At 45.1% G+C, this 22,510-nt stretch overlaps 1 protein-coding gene across 2 annotated transcripts in view; it reads right to left on the bottom strand.

The window, feature by feature from the left end:
• The window catches only part of PHYHIPL (phytanoyl-CoA 2-hydroxylase interacting protein like), a 234,731-nt gene that overhangs the window by 28,553 nt on the left and 183,668 nt on the right, over nucleotides 1–22,510 (bottom strand). For both annotated transcript variants that reach the window (XM_082268255.1, XM_082268256.1), the window contains exon 4: nucleotides 20,318–20,435. In XM_082268255.1, coding sequence (XP_082124381.1) covers nucleotides 20,318–20,435 — 118 coding nt within the window. The remainder of the gene's footprint in view (nucleotides 1–20,317; nucleotides 20,436–22,510) is intronic.

The following is a 22,510-nucleotide window of genomic DNA, read 5'->3' on the forward strand; positions in this document are numbered from 1 at the left end:
GATGACTATAAATGTAGCGATTTTAGCGTTAAGCTGGACTTCTCCTTTTGAAAAAAAAAAAAAATGGTTTACTTCCAACCTAGACCAGAAGTGACGTCACTCCAGTCCACCAAGATCAGAGACTATCAGACCACTGTCATGAGATAGACAATCGCCAGCTGAAAACAAAAATACCAGGATTTTAGCGGCAAGTGGATATTCTAATACACACAGACTTTGAAGGAAAACAGCAACAGTCAACAATATGTTTACATCTCAAATTTGTATTGGAATAATTTGTTATTTTGGACAAAATTTTGTTTTAATTCATATTTGTTTTTATTTGTTATTATTGGAATTCTGATACATCCCAGCAAAAGAAAACTCTGTCTGAATTTTAATTCAGAATGAAACAAACCACACATGTCCTAGCAGCAAAGCTTTATACTTCTGACCATTACTGTTAAAAAAAAAAGGGGGGCTATACTTGAATTGTATTCAATACAGGGAAATACCTCTGCTGAAGGCAGCAGTGACAATACACCTCTTGCACCAAAGCAGGTGCCAACTCTAATAGCGGTCTCTGCATCTGATTCTAGCTCGATTTCAGGTAAGCAACCAGCAGTCTACCTAACAAAAGTCACATTTTCTGCATCTATGTCAAAACTCCTTGCTCAATTAACAGCTTTCATACAGCCATCTTTGCCTAGGACTCAAAAAGGCCACACCTCTTCTCCCACTCCAATTTCTCTAATCCCTATATGCCTGCCCTAAACAAGTTAGACACAGAAAGGCATTAATGCCATTGTGAAGTCACAAATATTGCGTTGGTAAATCTAAGAGAGCTGCTGGCAAAAGATAATTAGATGCGATTGTAAGTGACAAATGTAATACAAGAATTGCTGCTCTGTAAATGAATAAACAAAATTACCAATAGTAATAAACAATGTGAACATCAAACCTAATTGTGTATAAAGTCCCTTATGACCTGGAAGCCCAAAAAAAGACTTCTTAATAAAATTGTAAATAATGAAAATATCCACTTGCGTTTCAAACGTGGATATGGATATCAAATTAAAAAGTGGATCACCCAAGTGCACCTCCACCATGTACAAAAATTGGCAAAGAGTCATAAGCATAATGGGGAGAGATATTGTCAGAATTGACGTCATTGAGGGCATGTTCATCAATTCAGATGAAAGGAGTAGGGTGGAGTCCACACTTGTGACATCAACATGCCTACCGATTCCACGAGGTTGTTAGTTTCGATTCCCGGGACTGCTATATGCTGTATATATGCATGTTTTTACTACCATATTGTGAGTATTTTGTGCTTTTATTTTCAACTCATTTTTGTTTTACACTATGGGAATATTTTTGATTTATTTCCATCTATGATATGCCAGAGTATTTATCCTCCATCACCATATGTCCATACCTATAGTGAAGAAAGAAGTTGAGGATCTCCACCTTAAGGGATATCTTTCCACATTATGCTTATGACTCTTATAACTTAGAGTCTATTACTTTCTGGTAAGCGGCCAGTTTTTGTACATGGTTGTTGGAAGGCAAAATGATTTATTATCATATATTTCTGGAGTTTTACTGCCTGGTTGAGACAGCCATTTAGCCTATGTCGGAAACTGTTTTCTTGTAATGCCAGTACAGCAAGTTTACCCATCAGGGTGTTTGAAACAAGGAGTCATAAATGAGAATTCATATCCTAACAGAATGTTCACGCATAGGCCTCCTGATCTGATGTATAGGGGTAGAGGAGCATCAGCTGAGACCTCCTGGGGGGGGGGGGGGGGGTGTGAATTAAACCTGAGTTACAACAGCATCAAAAGCCAGCTGTTAGTGGAGGATGACTTGGGCCAAAAGCAGTGATTCATGGATTAATGCTGCCCCTAGTGGAGACTACAGCATGCTTCCTGGAAAGATGGGCAGGAGAAGAATATATTTCCTGGTGATTAGGAAGGAAGGCCTTCTATGGACTTTCATTGGACATAGGAGAAGATAGACAGGCAGAGGGTGTTTGTGTGGGAGGTGTTGATTTAAAAGGTGAGGGCCAGCTAGAGATTTTCTCTTTCCTATTGAGCCCAGCTGAGAGATACCGTATACTGAGGATGACCATATGTAACGTATCATATATGTTTGTATTCTATACGTTCTGTAGTATTATTTTAATGTTCTTTTTTGCTAGCATTTCTACCTTCTTTATAATAAATTAGATCGTTGCTTATTTAACCAGTTTTGGGTCCGGCTGCGCAAAATCATGTACAGGTGCGTGATGCGTGCCCGTATCAGTCAATTAGTCATCAGGTCTAGGCCAATGACTGGCTGGATCTGGTGATCAGTTTCAACCAACGGAAGAACCTCCTGTGCCAGTGTAATGTAAGCACAGGCAATGATGCAATCTCCTGTACTGGAGCCCTTTTCGGTTCCAACATGAGAGAAGAGAGCATCATCAGTGAGTGCACAAGGACTACACTGGCACCAGTACACATAGGCACATTTTTCAACCCCTGATCTCTCTCCCCCCCCCCCCCAGTTAACCCTTTCACTCCCTGTCACATTGTCACTATATACAATGTACAGATGACTTACTGATCACTGTATTGTGGTCACTGGTGATGCCAGTTACCCCTCCGTATATTCCCTAATAAAGGTTTAACCCCTTGATCACCCCCAGTTAACCCTTTCACTCCCGCTCAGAGTTTAATTAGCACAGTGTACAGATTTTTTTTTCTGTTCACTGTATTAGTGTCATGGGTGACGTTAGTTAGCTAGTTAGCATCAGTCGTAGAAAATATGTGGTGGTACCCTAACGCTATACTTTTAAAGTTTTAACCCCCCAATCACCCCCTCAGTTAACCTTTTCAATCCCTGTCACAGTTTCACTAGTAAAGTGTACGTACAGATCCTATTTTCTGATCACTGTATTAGTGTGACGGGTGACACCAGTTAGAGTCAGATTTTAACCCTTTGATTGCCAGTAACACTAACACACACACACTATACATCTCCATCACTAGTATATTGTCTGAACGGATAAATATCTTTGATCTGATTAGAACTATACTAGTGCCCCCAATAGTTTAGTGTTCCCAAAAATGCGGCGTTAGCAGGATCAGCCCTTACACCTGCCATCACCTCCGCACAGCCCCACCCAAATAAGTGCAGTATCAATAGATCACTGTCACTTCCAATACACAGCACACAAAACCGCAGCAATAGAGTCAGGCCCGATCTCTGCTAGCACTAGCAGTTCATTTTTTTTGTAGCGGTTCAAACAGTCCTGGACAACCAGGTGCTTTTTTTCATGTGAGTCACACTAGGTATCCGTAAAATGAGTGGCCAAAATGTCAAACGAAAGGTACACTAGTGAAGAGGCCTACAGGATACTGAGCAGACAGATGAGAGCGATGGGGAAGCCTCACTGTCGGTCAGAATCAGGCTCAGTATACCAACCTGTAAAGAGCAGCGGCACCCTGACCGATAGCTCTGATGACAGAGTAGAGGTCCCTGCTAAGGTCAGGCGTACCCAACCCCGTTCTTCTGTTGCTGAGGTTTAACTGCTACATGCGAGAATCATGCAATTGAGGGTCGGTACTAGTGCAGCTCAACCTTGTGGTGAACTGGCGAACAACAGCGGCCTAGTACACCCTGGTCTTAGACAAACCAGTACTGCAATATCACTTGGTGACTTGGCGAGTCCCATAGGTGCAGTTCAAGCTGGTGTGGTGGCTAGCACACATAGTGGCTCGCAGCTACCAAGAGTTCGAACACAGGACTGTAGAGCCCATAGTGTCCTTCCTGATTTGCTTGCAAATCTTGATTGGTAGCCCACAGATTCTGCAGCGCCTGTACTCCCCCCCCCCCCCCCCCCCCCATTCACTAGCCATCCCGGAATTCAGGTGAAAAGGTGAAAACAGCCAATTTCTCTATCGTTCATTGACAGATGCAGCTCCATATCTTCTTGACACCTGGGTTATGCTATCCCCTACAGGAGAAGGACACTAGGTAGGAAAAAGCTTTACCATGCCTATGGGGCAGTCCCTTCAGGCATACACCCATTCACTCTGCTATAGCCCTCAGTTTGTTTCTGCCTAGCTTAGGAATAGGACCTAGTTCCCAGCTGGGACTTCTGTCTTAGCTTGTCTTTTTTATTTTAAAGGGAACATTTGTTAAAAGTGTAATTTTTTAGCTAGTTATGTTCCTGAGAGAACTGCAATCAACAGCCGGCCTGGGTTTCAGACTGGATATGCTAGATCCTTAAGGTCTCCCAGCCCAGCCAGCGAGCGTGTGCAGGTTATAGCCTAGAGATAGGCCTCGCCACAACAGAGCCCCAATGAATGGGGGCTGGCCCGCGAGTGAAACACCTCACCGGGAAGCACACACATCCCCTAATGGCAGGAAAAGGTACTCCCTTTTCCCGCTTGTGACAAAATTGTTACACGTCAGTGGCGTTGTTCTAAAAGCAATAATGATAACCATGGTGTGGCTAAAAAGCTGGTCTGCGGATCGGGTTTCCAAAAAGGCTCTGCAGACCTCCCCTTTATGGGGCATGGTTCTCATGGCCCCTTAACCTGTATTTTGTAGTCCCCTTTATGGGGGACCGCTTTTTTGGGTCTTTTTTGGAATTCGCTAAAGGCAAGTCACTGCGTAATAGACGGGCCCTTATCTTTCATCACACAGGCGGCCTTTATGCTTTCGGCACACAGGAGCAAGAGGTGATTCTGACGGTTCCCTCCCAGGAACGCTTTCAGGGATTCTATTCAAACCTGCTTACTGTGCCCAGAAAAGAAGGCAAAGTACGTCCAATTCTGGACCTCAAGGCTCAGAACTGCTTTGTGTGGGTACAGAAGTTTCAAATGGAATCCATTAGAACGGTAGTGGCGTCTCTACACCAAGGAGACTTTTTGGCCTCTATAGATATCAAGGACTCATATCTACACATTCCTATCTATGCTGGACACCAGCATTTTCTTCGCTTCGCTGTAGGAGAGGAGCATTATCAATTCATAGTATTATCCTTTGGTCTCGCCTCCGCCCCCAGGGTCTTTACCAAGGTGCTGGCATTACTGTGCCAACCGGGGATTTCGGTACTGGGATACCTGGATGATCTCCTATTGAGGGCGGACTCTCATTCAGCCCTGTTGGGTAACTTGACGATCACTGTATGGACTCTGCAAGAGTTCGGTTGGAACATCAGTTTAAAAAAAACCTGCCCTGATACCTTCATTAAGACTGGATTATTTGGGCCTGACTCTGGATTCTGCTTTGGCGGGGGTCTTTCTTCCTCCGGACAAGCTGCACAAGTTTCAGGGGCCAATCCGTTTGCTGTTGGCTAACAATCTGTCCTCTCTGCGGACTTGCATGCGGGGGGGCCCTGGGTCTGATGGTGTCAACCTTCGAGGCGGTTCCATTTGCTCAGTTCCACATGAGACCCTTACAAAGGGAGATTCTCGTCAAATGGAACAAAGATCCAAAGTCCTAGGATGCTTTGATTCGGTTGAGTCACAACACAAAGACTGCTCTACTATGGTGGCTTCACTCGTAAGCACTACGCCAGGGCAAGTCCTTCCTTCCGTTGTATTGGACGGTGGTAACGGTCAGGCTGGGGAGGAGTGCTGGGAGTCCAAAGTTCTGCGAAAGTTCCAAACTTCCGATAAATATTTTGGAGCTCAAACCGATAAAGCTTTGCCTGAGCCACTGGACAAATCGTCTGCAAGATTGTCTGGTCTGGATTCAATCGGACAATGCCACGGCCGTGGCTTACATCAGTCATCAAGGGGGGCTCCAAGAGTGTCTTGGCAGCCCGGGAGGTGACCGAGATCCTGGATTGGGTGGGAAAGTTTGTTCCAGCCCTCTCTGCTGTGCATATCCCAGGTGTGGAGAACTGGCGGGCGGATTACCTGAGTCGTCAGGTGTTGGATCAGGGGGAGTGGTCCCTACACTCGGAGGTGTTTCATCTCCTGTGTGTCCGGTGGGGGACAACCGACGTTGACCTTTTTGCTTCTCGACTCAACAAGAATGTTCAGAGGTTCATAGCCAGGTGTCGGGATCCTCTGGCCGACGCCACAGACACACTGGTGGCTCCTTGGAATCAGTATCGGCTGATCAGCATTCCCTCCACTAAAATTTCTGCCGAGGATTCTCGGCAGGGTAGAAGTGGAAGGAGTTCCAGTCATTCTGGTGGCCCCAGACTGGCCTCGCTGGTCTTGGTACGCAGACCTGATAGGTTGGTCACCGATGCTCCCTTGAGACTTCCTCTCAGGGAAGATCTGCTGTCTCAAGGACCGATCTTTCATCCTGTTTACAGTCGCTGGCTTTAACGGCATGGCTGTTGAAAGCCAGTTATTGAAGGATAGAGGTCTTTCTGATTCAGTGATTCCTACACTACTGAAGGCAAGAAAGTCTACTTCCAGGAAGATCTATCATGGTACATGGAAATCGTACATTTCATGGTGTGAATCATTGAGGGTGCACCCTCACTTGTTCTCAGTGGCTAGGGTTTTGACTTTTCTTCAAAAAGGTGTTGAACAGCAGTTGGCTTTGGGCACTATCAAAGGCCAAGTGTTGAAAAAAAAAAACAGAGCCAATGCCCTTTAGCTACGCATGCCCTGATTCTCACTTTTATTCAGGGGGTTCGCCATATGGCTCCCCCAAGGCGATCCTCGCTACCTCTGTGGGATCTGAATTTGGTATCTGTTCTTCAAAAAAACTCCCTTTTGAGAACAATAGAAAGATTCCTCTGCTTGCCTTGTCTCAGAAGGTTGCCTTTTTGGTGGCTATTAATTCTGCCTGCAGGGTATCTGAATTGGCGGCATTGTATGCTCACCTTATCCGGTAGTCCACAGAGATAAAGTGGTACTCTGACCTAATCAGTCGTTTCTTCCTTAGGTGGTTTCTCAATTTCTTTGAATGAAGACATTGTGCTGTCATCACTTTGTCCTAAGCCCAAGCATTCCAAGGAAATGGCATTACATTCCTTGGATGTGGTGCGGGCAATTAGAGTTTACCTGGCGGCTACTGAGTTGTTCAGAAAATCAGATGCACGATTTGTCCTTACCAAATGATCTAGTAAAGGAATGGCTGCGTCTGCTGCGACCATATCCAGATGGATCAGACAGACAGTAGTTCAGGCTTATTCCCCCGAAGGGTAAGGGTTCCTCCTTCCCCTGTGAAGGCGCACTCGATTAGGGCGCTGAGTGCTTCCTGGGCTTTTCGACATCAGGCATCAGTGCTGCAAGTTTGCAATGTGGCAACTTGGTCGTCAGTGCACACGTTCACTAAATTCTACAAAGTAGATGTGTTGGCATCTTTGGATGCCTCTTTTGGCCGCAAGGTTTTGCAGACTGCTGTCTAAAAGAGAATTTCTTTTCTCTTTGAAGGTGTATGTTTTTTCTGGAGGAGCTCCAGTTGTTCCTGGTTGAGCTCCATGTTACCTGGTTGGCTAAGTTTAGCCTTAGGGAATTACGTTCTTTTTTGCGTTGTTTTTCCCACCCCTCATGCAAATATTGCTTTGGGATGTCCCAATGGTCAAGAAGATATGGAGCTGGGGGGCGTGGTCTCGGCATGGAAGAGTGAGGACGCATCTCCTCTGAGCTCCTGTCCGGCGGCCTCCTGGCAGCCTTATAGTTCAGAATTTCCAGATAATACTTCTCCTTCACCCGCTCCTACCCGTGTGAGAGGACCCCTGATCCCGCTTTGAGTACTGTGGGCTCCATGGATCGTTTCCTAATCCTGGCACATCCATCTGCCTCCACGCCGGCCCTGCTCAAGATGGCGCCGCACTCTGCCACGAGGAAGGAGGGAGGTCTGCTGACTCCACAGGCTGAGGAGGTAAGGGCTGGCAACGATCTGCCCCCATTCTCACCACCAAGTGATCTCTCGCCATGCCTGCCTCGCTGTTTATCCCTGGCATCCCTGAAAAGCCCTGGAATGAGATATAGTGGCTCACCAACAGAAGCATTGGCGGGGCCTAGTAGTACACAGCGATCCTCAGCTATTGTGCATTTGACGACCCTGTCCACCAGCCAGCTGGGAGAGTGCCCACAGTGAGCACTAGCAGCAGTGTAATACCCAATTATGTTCCCAGCACGGTCAGTCTCAAAGACCAAATCCTATGGGCCCTTCTGCAGAGACTACATACTAGGGAAGATTTTGATGTCCTAGTGAAGAAAATAGTTGAGACGGCACTTAGGGGTGAACTGTCTGCAGCCAAGCAGGAGGTAGTGATGGTGGAGGCCAGGGTTTCCACGCTAGAGTCAAACAATGACATAATCACACAATCCATTTCTAGCTTGCAAGGACAGAAAGCACAAATCAGATTACCCAATTTCTCCTGCTTCTTGAAGATTTAGAGAACCATAATCGTCGGCATAATATTAGGATGCGCAGTTTGCCGGAGGCCACGGGGCAAGGGGAACTTAAATTAACGGTGACAGCCAAATTTAATATGTATTTGGACCATCCCCATGACTCAGCTATAAGTCCATAGAACTCTTGGACCTAGGAATCCGGATGGGGACAGACCGAGGGATGTTGTTTCTTTGCTGCCTGCATAATTACTCTATTAAAGAGGACATTCTTCAGAGAGCTTGGAGGAAGGGGCCCATAGACTTTGACGGGGCTCGGATCCTTCTTTTACTCGATGTCTCACGGAGAACCTTACAAAGGCGTGGCTGCATAAAACCGTTGCTGGAAAAGTTTAATGAGCTGGGGATCACCCCTTTCACCTTATAGCATGGAGAGATAATTGGTCTTATGTTCTGAAACATCCCTCGGGGCTGACAGCATTTTACAGCGCGCTGGATATGTCAATAATTCCCCTCCAATTGTCTGGCCTTTGCCCTTCCGACTGTGGGCTATACGGGAGCCCCAAGTGGCAGACCACAGAGATCGAGAGAACACCGCCGACCCAGACACAGGAGGTCGCAGACTCTCCAGGATCATGAACCTTGACCCACCAACCTCCGTTCCTTATAGGAGAGCTGAATATATTCCCCACACTTAGAAACCTCAGTTGGAGACTGTACTTCCCTGCACGTCATTTGATCCTAAGTTATTACATTGTTTTCAGAACCTACATTTGGGTGGTCTGTGTTTCAGAAAAATTATTTTTTTTTGCTTTTTCACCCCTCAGTCCTGAGTAGGCAGCCACCTGGTTAGCTACTGACCTTGTAGGCTTGGTTCTCGGAGAATGGAGGTGGCCTAATGGTCTGGTCTGTTCGGAACTTCCTTAGCTGAGCGCCTTGTCTAGCTAAGATTAGACTGATCGGTCGAGAGACCTTTTATACATTTTTATCGCAATAATCTTATTCAAAAGCAATTTTTTTTTCTTTCTTCGCCTCATCGGAAAAGAGGGTTCACCCTGATGGCCTGGAGGACTTACCTCGGAGACTTGTGCAAGCGTGGCTTACTGTTAACTGATCTTATTTGTAGACAGATTTATGCATGGATTAACAGTAGCAGTGCTTATATGATTTGTGTTTCTTTTTTTTTTTTTAAAAACATGGGGACAAGGGCTGCTGCTCCTCCTCTCCGGGCACAAGCCCTAGGGGGATATACGGTTCCTTGGATGTAACGTACCTGCTGACTGAATTTGTACATTTGCCTGCAGTTCTCTCTCATGTTGTTTTTCTCTTCTGTTGTCGTCTACCCTGGAGAAGTTTATATATATATATATGACGCCCTTTCATGTATCGGCTTGTGCGAATGCGGACTGTGGGCATCCCGACCGGCCTGGGGGCCTACCCCCTAAAGTGTCATACCCTTCCCTCCCACTAGGCTTTTGCTGCCTATACTGGCAGTTGCCCTCCTGTTGGAGTTCTAGTTTTCTATTTCTTCTTTATCTTCATACTACTCCTTTTCTACTCCTCCTTAGTCCTCAGATCCCCTCCCCCCCTTTTTTTTCCTTCTTCTCGCCCCTCTCTCCTTGCTTTTCTACCCCTCCCCGCATTAATCCTTGGCGTATGTTGACGGCTGGGTTCCGCTCTACCGCAATGACTTTGAAGGATCTAGCTGCCTTGCGGACCTACGGAGACAACGCCCTAAGGCGTTTTTTTTTTTTCAAGAAACCCACTTCCGCTCAGGCAAAATTCCAAAAATTTCAGACAAACATTTTCCGACAGCCTATCATAGTGTTTCCTCCTCATCTAAATCTAAGGGAACGAGTATCCTATTGACCAAGACCCTTCCCTGGCAATTTTTGGACCTCCGCATGGACCATGAGGGCAGGTACCTGTTTTTGAAGGGCAAAATCCAGTCCCAAACTTTCACCTTGGCAAATGTTTATCTACCGAATGTGAACCAGATCGCGGCCCTTGAAACATACTTGTCTGCTCTGGCATTTTTTTCTGAGGGTACGAATGTACTGGGGGAGATTTTAATCTTACTATTGATCCACCCATAAGGACACCTCAACTGGCTCCTCGGCCCTCCCACGCAGAGCCGGACTGGGAATAAAATTCAGCCCTGGAAAAAATTTCATACCAGCCCCATACCATTATTATACCGGCCCAACAGCATAACGCCATTATTTTCTTGTTCATAAAAGGGAAAGCCATGCATTTTAAAGCAAATTTGAAGAGTGTACTATCATAGATAAGATAGTTATAAAAGCAGGGCTTTATATATAAAAGAGCAAATTCTAGTTAAAAGTGGTAAAAGTGCGGACATGGTAAAGGAGAGGTCAGAGGATGTGCGGACATGACACAGGAGATGTCAGAGGATGTGCGGACATGACACAGGAGATGTCAGAGGATGTGCGGACATGACACAGGAGATGTCAGAGGATGTGCGGACATGACACAGGAGATGTCAGAGGATGTGCGGACATGACACAGGAGATGTCAGAGGATGTGCGGACATGACACAGGAGATGTCAGAGGATTTGCGGACATGACACAGGAGATGTCAGAGGATGTGCGGACATGGTACAGGAGATGTCAGGGGCTGTGCGGACATGGTACAGGACATGTCAGGGGCTGTGCGGACATGGCACAGGACATGTCAGAGGCTGTGCGGACATGGCACAGGACATGTCAGAGGCTGTGCGGACATGGCACAGGACATGTCAGAGGCTGTGCGGACATAGTACAGGACATGTCAGGGGCTGTGCGGACATGGCACAGGACATGTCAGGGGCTGTGCGGACATAGTACAGGACGTCAGGGGCTGTGCAGACATAGTACAGGACATGTCAGGGGCTGTGCGGACATGGCACAGGACATGTCAGAGGCTGTGCGGACATGGCACAGGACATGTCAGAGGCTGTGCGGACATGGCACAGGACATGTCAGAGGCTGTGCGGACATGGCACAGGACGTCAGGGGCTGTGCGGACATAGTACAGGACATGTCAGGGGCTGTGCGGACATGGCACAGGACATGTCAGAGGCTGTGCGGACATGGCACAGGACATGTCAGAGGCTGTGCGGACATGGCACAGGACGTCAGGGGCTGTGCGGACATAGTACAGGACATGTCAGGGGCTGTGCGGACATGGCACAGGAGATGTCAGAATTATCAGGGGCCCTAATACAATGCTGATCCCCCTAAAACAATGCTGTTCCCCTCCTCCTAATACAATGCTAACTCCCCTCCCCCTAATAAAATGATGACCTCCCCCTAACACAAAGCTGTTTCCCCTCCCTCCTCCTAAATTTGGGGGGGGGGGATCAGCATTGTATTAGGGGGAGGTCATCATTTTATTAGGGGGAGGGTGGTTAGCATTGTATTAGGAGGAGGGGAACAGCATTGTATTTGGGGGAGGGGCCCCAGGGGGGATGGCAGATAAGCATTGTATGAGGGGGGGGGGTAGGTTAGCATTAGGGGCCCTAATATGCTGATTCTCTCCCCCAAATGCAAGAGGACGAGGTCCCCCAGGCCCCAGCCCATTTACACTTGCCTGGCTGTGCTGTCTCAGCCTCTGCTCCGCTCCGCTCCACTCTTCCTTCAGTCACACAGTGTGACCTGGCTGCGATCATGCTGCTACCGCTGCTGCTGGCTTCTGTGAGGTGTGGGAGGGATCGGCGCCGTGACCGTCATGCAGACAGTCAGATGATCCACCGCCGCGCAGCCGCTCCCGCCGGATGTGACGTCATGCCGCTCATAGCGGCTGACGTAGGAAAGACTCCAAGAATGTATCTGTCACTGGAGCACAGCGGGGGCCGGGGCTGCAGCCGCCATCACAGCGCGGCCGCAGCGCGGTCCCAATGCTTAAAGCGGCCGCATCTTAAAGCGGCCCCAGGGCCGGCGGCCCACTGGGGAAATTCCCGGTATCCCGGTACGCCAGTCCGGCCCTGCTCCCACAGAGTTCTAGGGCCAAACTCAGAGACCTTTTTCACTCTCACCGTCTAATGGATATTTGGCGCATACTTTATCCCTAAGAGAGATTACACCTTATTTTCATAATCCAGATTAGACCAATTTTTGGTCTCTCATTCCTCGATCCCAGCAGTTTCCAGGGCTGAGATTGGCCGTATTGCCCTCTCGGCCCATGGAATTAGCTTTGCGTCATTAGATTCCGAGATCCGCTACTTGGCGACTAAATAAATAACTTTTGCAGGACCCCTTGATCAAAGCATGTATACTTTTCTTCAAAACAAACAAAGACTCAGTATCTAACCCTCTTTCCCTATGGTCAGCTCACAAATGCTACATTAGAGGAGTGCTCAAACACAGTCATAGAGTGAAAACTGAAAGGGCGAGCACTTTAGAGTGTCTTTTATCCAAATTACACTAAAAAGAAAGATGCCATAAACTAAATTCAGATCCCATTGTGGAGGCTGAGGTTACATGCCTGCCTGAGTGGATTAGGGAACACTGTTTATTTCAAGCTAAGAATAGCCTAATGAAAGCCAGTAGAATTTTTTATTAATTTGGGGACAAGTGTAGTAAACCTCTAGTGAACCCCCTGCATACCCAAGGTAACCTATCTTACATCCCCGCTATATCAACCCCTTCGGGGGAGAAAACATTTAATTCACAGGCCATGGCCGACGCTTTTCAAAACTTTTACGCCTCGCTTTACGACTTACACCCTTCCTCTCCTCGTCTACCTCCCCTGCACCGGACAGAACTGCGGAAATTTAGGACCTACCTCGACGCCGCAGGTCTCCCTTCTCTTACAAGCGAGGAAAAAGAGTTGCTCTCCCAGTCCATCTCTGAGAAGGAACTTTCGAGAGCCATTGCAGGGACTCCTACCGGAAAGCCGGGACCTGATGGTAACCGATTATAAAATGTTTCAGGAACATTTGGCAACTTATTTCACTGATGCCTTTAATGGATTGCTGGATGACCATGAAATGCTTCCTGATCTTTTGCATGCCAGCATCACAGTCATTCCGAAGCCAGGCAAAGACCCGCTACAGTGTGCCAGTTACAGACCTATTTCTTTGCTTAACTGTGACCTAAAAACTGTTTACAAAAATCATTGCTGACAGGTTGAGCCCGGTTATGCAGTGGATTATCCCCTTGATCAGGTCGGGTTTGTTCGCAATAGAGAGACTAGGGAGCAAAAGCCACCGATGCTGAAAAAGTGTTCGATAAGGTGAACTGGACATTTCTGCTAGCCACCCCTATGCCACATTGGCATGCAGGCGCCTGTACGGTCGTGGATATCCGCTATTTACTCAAACCCGACAGCTACAGTTAAAGTGAATGGAGTAATCTCTGACCCATTCAATATCCGCAATGGTACGAGGCAGGGCTCCCCCCTTTTTCCACTTCTCTTCATACTGTCCTTAGAGCCCCTCCTACAGCACATCAGACACAACCCCGACATTAGAGGATTAGAGACCAGCTCATACCATCACGTATCTCATTACAGGTTCTGCTAGCTGAAATCCGCAGATACTGGGCCTTGTCGGACTTCAAAGTCAATTTACAAAAGTCTGAAGCCCTCAATGTCCCTCTCTCCACAACTCCTCACTAGCCTTAGTTGTAATTTCCCGTTTCGTTGGGCGTCGCACTACATCCAATATCTTGGGACTAAGATTCCCACTAACTTACAACTCCTTTACAAGCATAACTTCCTCCCTTTACTTACTGCTTTCTCTACTGACCTGGACAAATGGAAGTCCCTTGCCATATCCTGGTTCGGAAGATGCAACGTCCTAAAAATGAACATCATGCCGCGTCTTTTGTATCGCCTGCAAACTTTACCAATCAAGATACCTCCGGACTTTTTCCACAAACTACGGACAATGTTTATCCGTTATGTATGGCAGAACAAACCTTCCAGGATTAGGACGCTCTTGCAAAGATCAGAGGGGATATAGGTCTTCCTGACCCTGCCCTATAACGCATAGCAACACATTTGAATAGAAGAGTGGACTGGTCTAGACATCAGTCCCATAAATGATGGATGTCGCTGGAACAAGACACGGTACCGGTCCCGTTGGCCGGCCTTCCGTGGGTTGAGCCGCGTTGCGGTCGATCCCTCCCTCCTCGCCTATTGATTGATCCTACACTAATGGAGCTTCACAAATATTTTAAATGGATGGGAGTGTCGGGCTTTCCCTCACCATTGACGCCAATCATTGACCACTCGGACTTTGCACAATTCCTTGCAGATAAGACATTTCTATTACAGCCTGAGCAGAGCTTGGTCAGAGCCTCACTCTTTCTAGGCCCCTCTGGATGGCATCACCCCTCCGTGCTAAATAGCTAATTTGATTCATAAATTTTTGGACAATGGAAGATTAGGCAATTGTCCCATTTCCTTCGTTCTCTTCCGGACCACACCGATTTCCGGAACCGACCGACCCCCTTTGAGGATCTCTGTGTTGGTGACGGTCCCCTCCGGGGATCCCTTTCTTGCTCTTACAGAATTCTGCAGACAATTTCATCCCAAACTGACCCTCCATATTTGACCAAATGAGAATGGGACCTCAACGTCTCGTTCACTGAGGCCCAAAAGACCCAGATCCTTTTCTTTGCCCATAAGTCCTCCTTATGTAGCAAATATCAGGAAATCACTTATAAAATCATGGCACATTGGTATCGAACCCCTTCCATCTTGACATCAATATTTCCAGGCCACAGCCAATTGTGGTGGTGTTGTAACATGCTCCCAGGCACACTTTTCCACATCTTTTGGGAGTGCCCACAGGCTCGTCCGTTTTGGCAAAGAGTATTGGCAATTGTTTTTAAACTCACGGGCTTCTCTCTCCTAGATGACCCGGCTGCAGTACTCCTTAACCTAACCCCCATGTCGAGCCAGTACAGAAGACTAGATCCTATTTAAAGGACACCAAACACCTTATACAGCTACTAAATGACATCAAACTCGATTCTGATACTATCTATCTAGCAACAGCAGATGAGCGAGACTTTATACTATCATTAATCATCAGGAAGCTTTGTCAGCTTTAAGATGGGCCTTAAAAGAGATGAGTGACCCTAAATGTCCACAAAGGAAGTTCATACAGAAGTGCTTGAATTATAGTCTGGAACACAACTATTTTTGGTATAACATTGATTATTACAAACAAATACAAAAAATTGCAACACCCACCATTTTAATGTGTAGGGCCTCTGCTTTAAAAAAATATATAATGTTTGGGGGTTCAAAGTAACTTTCTAGCAAAAAATAAATACATTTTTCACATAAACAAAAAGTGTCAAAAAGGGCTTGGTCTTCAAGTGGTTAGAAGAGTGGGTGATGTATGGCATAAGCTTCGTTTTGAAAAACGAAGAATAGGAAAAAATTTTTTCTTTCAATTTTCAAAACTTTGTGACAAAAAGCGAAATCTGTAAAATACTCAACATGCCTCTCAGCAAATTGCTTGGAGTGTCTACTTTGAGTAAAGGGGTCATTTTGGGGGGGGGGGGGCTTGTGCTATCTTTGCATTTCATGGCCTCCGAAACTGTGATAGGTAGTGTGGAGTGAAATCAACAATTTACGCCCTTTGAAAGCCTGAAGGGGGTGCTTGGTTTTTGGGGTCCTGTATGCGGCTAGACTGCTAAAAAAGTGGTATCCCTGTACTCCGGAGAAGCCGCAGAATGTATTTTGGGGTGTAACTTCACATATACCCATGGCATGTGTGAGAAGTATATCATTTAAGTGACAACTTTGCGTAAAAAAATAAATTAAAGTGTTGTAATTTTTCCGAAACATGTGGCAAAAATGTAAAATCTTTCATGGACTCAACATGCCTCTCTGCAAATTGCTTGGGATGTCTACTTTCCAAAATGGGGTCATTTTTGGGGGGGGGTTGTGCTATCTTGACATTTCAGGGCCTCCAAAAAATGTGATAGATAGCGAGGAAGTGAAACTAACAATTTACGCCCTTTGGAATTCTGAAGGCGGTGATTGGTTTTCATGGTCCTGTACGCAGCTAGGCTCCAAAAAAGTCTCACATCTATGGTATCCATATACTCAGGAGAAGAAGCAGAATGTATTTTGGGGTTTAATTCCACATATGCCCATGGCATGCGTAAGCAATATATCATTTCAGTGATAACTGTGTAAAAATGTTTGTTTTTTTTTGTCATTTTTCAATTACTTGTGGCAAAAAAATTAAATATTCAGGCTCGGTTCACATTTGTGCGATGCGGGAACGCTGCGAATATTCAGCGTGATCCCGCATCGCATCCGCACATCTAGCAGTTCACACTGCCATATGCGATACGCAGGGGGTGTCAATTAAATGTTAACGACACCCCCAGTTTGATCGCATATCGCAGTGCGATCTGCAAGTACGCACAGAATCAGATTGCACAAGTGTGAACCACTGTGCGATCCGATTCTGAGGCGGCTCAAAAAATGCCTCATGTGCGTGTTTGCTGCAGATGCGCTGCAAATTCAGCCATACAAAGTGTATGGCTGAACTCGCATCCGCACAGGAGATCGCATGTAATGAAGGAGCAGTGCGCTCCGAATTACATGCGATCAGCGCATCCGCAATAATGTGAACCGGCACTCAATGGGCTCAACATGCCTCTCAACAAATTTCTTGGGGTGTCTACTTTCCAAAAAGAGGTCATTTGGGGGATTTTGTACTGCTCTGCCATTTTAGCACTTCAAGAAATGAGATAGGCAGTCAAACTAAAAGCTGCGTAAATTCAAGTAAATGTACCACAGTTTTATAACTGTTGCCCAAACGAATAAATATATGCTTATATGAACACCAAGACGTGGCTGGGTTCATTTTGGCCTAAATGTATGACAAAAATTGAGTTTATTGGATTTTTTTTTTTTATACAAAAAGTAGAAAATATTTGTGGAAAAAAGAAAGCTCTATTTGTTGAAAAAAAAAGGACGCAAATTTTGTTTGGGTACAGCGTTGCATGACTGCGCAATTACCAGTTAAAGCAGCGCAATGCCAAATTGCAAAAAGTGCTCTGGTCCGGAGCTGAAGTGGTTAAGCAGTGGGTTTATTTTTATAGCTAACATTGTTATTATATCCTCACCATTAACCTTATCAGAGGTTTGATAGACTGTCTAACTATAGGAATAGACAAGAGAATACATATTTATAATAAATAGGGGAGATCCAAAACCAACCCACATATTTACTTCAATGGTGGAGGTGCACTTGGGTGATCCACTTTTTTTTGCTTGATATCCATAGCCACATTTGAAGAGCAAGTTGGTTTCACATTGAATACTGGATATTTTCATAATTTACAATTTTATTAAAAAAGTCAATCATTGGACAGTCACATCATATGGGACTTTATACACGATTATGTTTGATGTTCACAGTGTTTATTACTATTTTGGTAATTTTGTCTATTCATTCACAGCACAGCAATTATTTTAATATGAATGGGCCCTTGAGCTAGTATTGGAGGAAGCTGTGGAATATTTTTCTTCTCCAGATTGCCATGTTATTGAACAATGAGCATCATGCAACATGCCTGCTGCACCCATCTGCAAAAGCCTTGACATTGTGCAGCTTTATTCTTCTCAGCTTCACCTTGCCTCCTTGGGTACAACTACCTGTAAAATCCTCCAAAGATATTCTCTGCTCATGAACAGATAGAATGTGCAAACTAGGATGATTGTATCGCTACAGAAAGGATTTTAATTCCTCCTAAATCCCTGTCAAACCTTAATCCTTACTACCTATCACAGTTTTGAAGGCCATGAAATGCCAAGATAGCACAACCCCCCCCCCCCCCCATGACCCCATTTTGCAAAGTAAACACTCCAAGCTACTTGCTGAGAGGCATGGTGAGTATTTTGCAGCTCTCATTTATTTTGGAAAATGAAGAAAAAAAAAAAGGAAAATGCATTTTTTCCTCTTTTTTCAATTTCCAAAACTTTGTGACAAAAAGTGAGATCTGCAAAACACTCAACATGCCTCTCAGCAAATAGCTTGGAGTGTCTACTTTGCAAAATGGGGTAATTGGGGGGGGGGGGGGGGTTGCTATCTTTGCATTTCATGGCCTTCAAAACTGTGATAGGTAGTAAGGAGTGAAATCAACAATTTACGCACTTGGAAAACCTGAAGGTGGTGATTGGATTTCGGGGTCCTGTACGCAGCTAGATTGCAAAAAAGTCTCACACATGGGGTATCCCCATACTCAGGAGAAGCAGAAGAATGTATTTTGGGGTGTCATTTCACATATACCCATGGCCCCATGGCATGTGTGAGCAATATATCATTTAGTGACAACTTTGTGTAGAAAAACAAAAACAAAAAAAAAAAATAATAATTTTCCTGGAACTTGGGGCAAAATATAAAATATTCCATGGACTCACCATGCCTCTCAGCAAATAGCTTGGAGTGTCTTCTTTGCAAAATGGGGTCATTTGGGGGGGTTGTGCTATCTGGAAATTTCAGGGCCTCTGAAACTGTGACAGGTAGTGCGGAGGTGAAATGCACAATTTACGCCATTAGAAAACCTGAAGGTGGTGATTGGTTTTCGGGGTCCCGTACACAGCTAGGCTCCCAAAAAGTCTCACGCATGTGGGACTTTACAGGTCATCAAATGTATTGTTAACAATAATAATGGGCCTAGAATCATTGTTCTTACTCTGGGTTGCACGGAAGTCCCAAATATGTGTAGCGCAATTGTAATTTTCACACGAAGGTGCAACTGACGTTCACATTTAGATTTGTACCTGCCCTGGCCATCTTGGGCACACAGGTGGGACAGTGGAGCATGGGATACATGGCGAGGGTGGTGGAGCACTTTTGATTTTGGCAGGTTTACAGCTGTCCAGATCACTTTAAATACACACACAGTATGTAAATGACCCCGCTGTTGCTGAGGTCTGAGGGTATTGATCTTGACCTGATGACACATGTCAATAGTCTACATAAGACCCTAGATAAACTTTGCAAAAGTATTTTCCTCCGCTCGAGGGAGGCGAATGGTAATGGATGTATGAAAGGTTCTTGGTGGCTCAAAGGAGAGCAAAGGTTTTGCTGCCCTCTAAGGGTTGGGGAGAAACCCAATGGAGACAATGTAAAACAAAGAAAAGAGGGTGCACCAACCCTGCCCATTACCCAATTAGTATCTTTGATATGTTTTTTTCATTAATATGCTTGCGAGTATATTTTGTTTTATACATTATTAAAGTCCATAGTAGACATAAAGCGACCAGGTCACCAAGCCTGTTCCCAGCAGGTCAAAGGTCCCTCCAGAAGGCTAACACGTTTCGAGGGGAGATCCCCTCTTCCTCTGAGCCACAGTACTCATTTATGTCTTTATGGACCTTGCTTTGTGCACTGGTGCGCAGTCATGTTGGAACAGGAAGGGGCCATCCCCAAACTGTTCCCACAGAGTTGGAAGCATGAAATTATCCAAAATATCTTGGTATGCTGACGTCTTAAAGAGTTCCCTTTACTGGAGCTATGGGGCCAAGCCCAACCGCTAAAAAAAAAACAAAAAAAAAAAACCCACGCCATAATCCCCCCTCCACCAAATGATTTGAACCAGTGCACAAAAGCAAGGTCCATAAGGACATAGATGAGCGAATTGGGGTGGAGGAACTTGTTTGGCCCGCACAGTCCTGACCTCAACCTGATAGAACACCTTTGGGATGAATTAGAGCGGATACTGCGAGCCAGGCCTTCTTGTCCTCATCAGTGCCCGACCTCACAATTGCGCTTCTAAAAGAATGGTCAAATATTCCCATAGACACACTCGTAAACCTTGTGGACAGCCAGAAAAGTTGAAGCTTTTATAGCTGCAAAGGGTGGGCCAACTCTATATTGAACCCTATGGAGTAAGACTAGGATTACATTACAGTTCCTATGCGTGTAAAGGCAGGCGTCCCAATACTTTTGGTAATATAGTATATAAAATATATATACTGTATTAGTTTTAGATTTTAGTAACATAATTAGAAGAAAAGATCCATGTCTTACTGGGTGTAGTCGAAGTATTCTTTGTGTTGATTTCGGTAAAAAACTGAAAATTTCAGCATACGTCCTGCAATTGCTTCAGCTTTTTCCATTAGTTGTGTTAGATGCACCTTTGAATAATCTGTGAAGAAAGCAGAAAAATAGCCTAATTACCTGTTACTGTGAAGGAAGAACTCTTTTACAAGTATTCCATGTTACGGTCTATTAAAATTGAACAAATATTTTTCAGTGTTTTTTGATTTTAGAATAAAGGCAAAATTCTTTAGTAAAATGAATTGCAGAGGCTGCCACTGATATCCTGAAAATGCTCTATTGTCCTGGCTGTTTCTAATATCAGTGACACAGGACAAGTACGCAAAAATAAGTTAGAACTCTATGCTTTTCAGGGGCAGCCCCTATATTTCTATTTTTCTTGCTGTTCCGACTGAGCCAGAACAAGTACCGACAAATAAAGGCAGCTTTGCTTTTATCAATTCCAATCCAAATAAGGCCCAGAAGGACCTGTTAACCACTCAATCAGACATGCTTAACCACTTTCAGACTGGAGGAATTGGCTGCTCAATGACCAGGCCCTATTTTGCGATTCGGCACTGCGTGGTCGTGCGACGCTGTACCCAAACTAAATTGACAACTTTTTTTTCCCCACAAATAGAGCTTTCTTTTGGTGGTATTTGATCACCTGTGCGATTTTTATTTTTTGCTCTATAAACAAAAAAAGAGACAATTTTGAAAAAAAAAAAACTATATTTTTCACATTCTTTTATATGAAATTCTCAAAAAAAAAAAAAAAGTAAAAATCTAAATTTTTTAACATTTTAGGCCAATTTGTTTTTTGCTACATATTTTTGGTAAAAAAAAAAAAAAAATTAGCAATAAGCATATTTTGATTGGTTTGCGCAAAACTTACTGCGTTTACTAACTACGGAAAAGATTTATGTCATTTTTATTGTTTTTTTTTAATACTAGTAATGGCGGCAATCTGCGATTTTTTTTTTTTCACTTATATATTTTCTATTAAGGGTTTGAGATAAGTCTGTACAACAAAAGTATACATTATAATCATGTTATTTAACAATGTAGGAAAAAGTAGGGTTCTTACATCATTTTTAATACAAATATATAGCAATCACAATCTCTTATCCCAATTTATCTGCAGTACCCTACTTCTATTCCTATACAGCCAACTTGTCTTCATGATAAAGCTACACATAGTACAGTCTCTTCCCACCCCAATTTTCCTTCTTTTATACCTACATAAACAACCCTCAAAAAACCAATCTGCGATCTTTTGCGCGACTGCGACACTGCGGACAGATCGGACCCCTAACTGACATTTTTAACACTTTTGGGGGTACCAGTGATATTACTACAGTAATCAGTGCTAAAAATATGCACTGTTACTGTAAAAATGACACTGGCAGGGAAGGGGGTTAACCGTATTGGTGATCAAGGGGTTAAATGTGACCCTAGGGGTGTGATTCTAACTGTGGGGGACGTGGCTTGTGAAGTCATCACAGAGACATGTGATCCTATATAGCAGGATCACATGACATCTGTGATAACTTCAGGGAGAAGTACGGACTGCTGTGTTTACATCATTCGTCCATCCTTCTCTGTCAGCGGCGGAAGATCGCGAGTGGCCGATGGCCATCGGAGCCACCTGTTATATGCACTAGTTTCCCCGCTGACGAGTGGGGGCGGGAGCGCGTCTCCGGTGGCGCGCGATCACCCCCTAGCTCCTCCCAGGCGAGCGCCGTACATGTACGGAACTTTGCCTGGGAGAGCCAGACTGCCGCCGTACATCTGTGGCGGCTGGGGCTAAAGCGATTAAGGGGAACCTGTGTGGATTAAAATGTGAGCTGCTCTCCCTGGTAGGGATGATCGAACGGTTCGGGTCGACCATCGGTTCGACCCGAACATTGGCTGTTCGAGGTTCGGCTGAATTCCGAACTTTTTGCTGAAAAAGTTCGGAATTCGGCAACCAGAACCGACCAAAATACAATGGTTCAGGAAATGGGCTTTAATAGCCCGTGATTGGACCAGAACCATCAGTAAAAGCCAATTGAGGGGGCAGGAGAATGCTAGGAATGTGATTGGAGTGACTAGGGGGTCCATAGGCCAATCATTAGTGAATATGCCCCCCAGTATATAAGATAGCCCCCGCCAAATTCCTAGCTTTGTTATACAGGGACATGG

Source organism: Pelophylax lessonae (genome assembly GCF_965119305.1).
Source record: "Pelophylax lessonae genome assembly, chromosome: 9".
Lineage (NCBI taxonomy): Eukaryota > Metazoa > Chordata > Amphibia > Anura > Ranidae > Pelophylax > Pelophylax lessonae.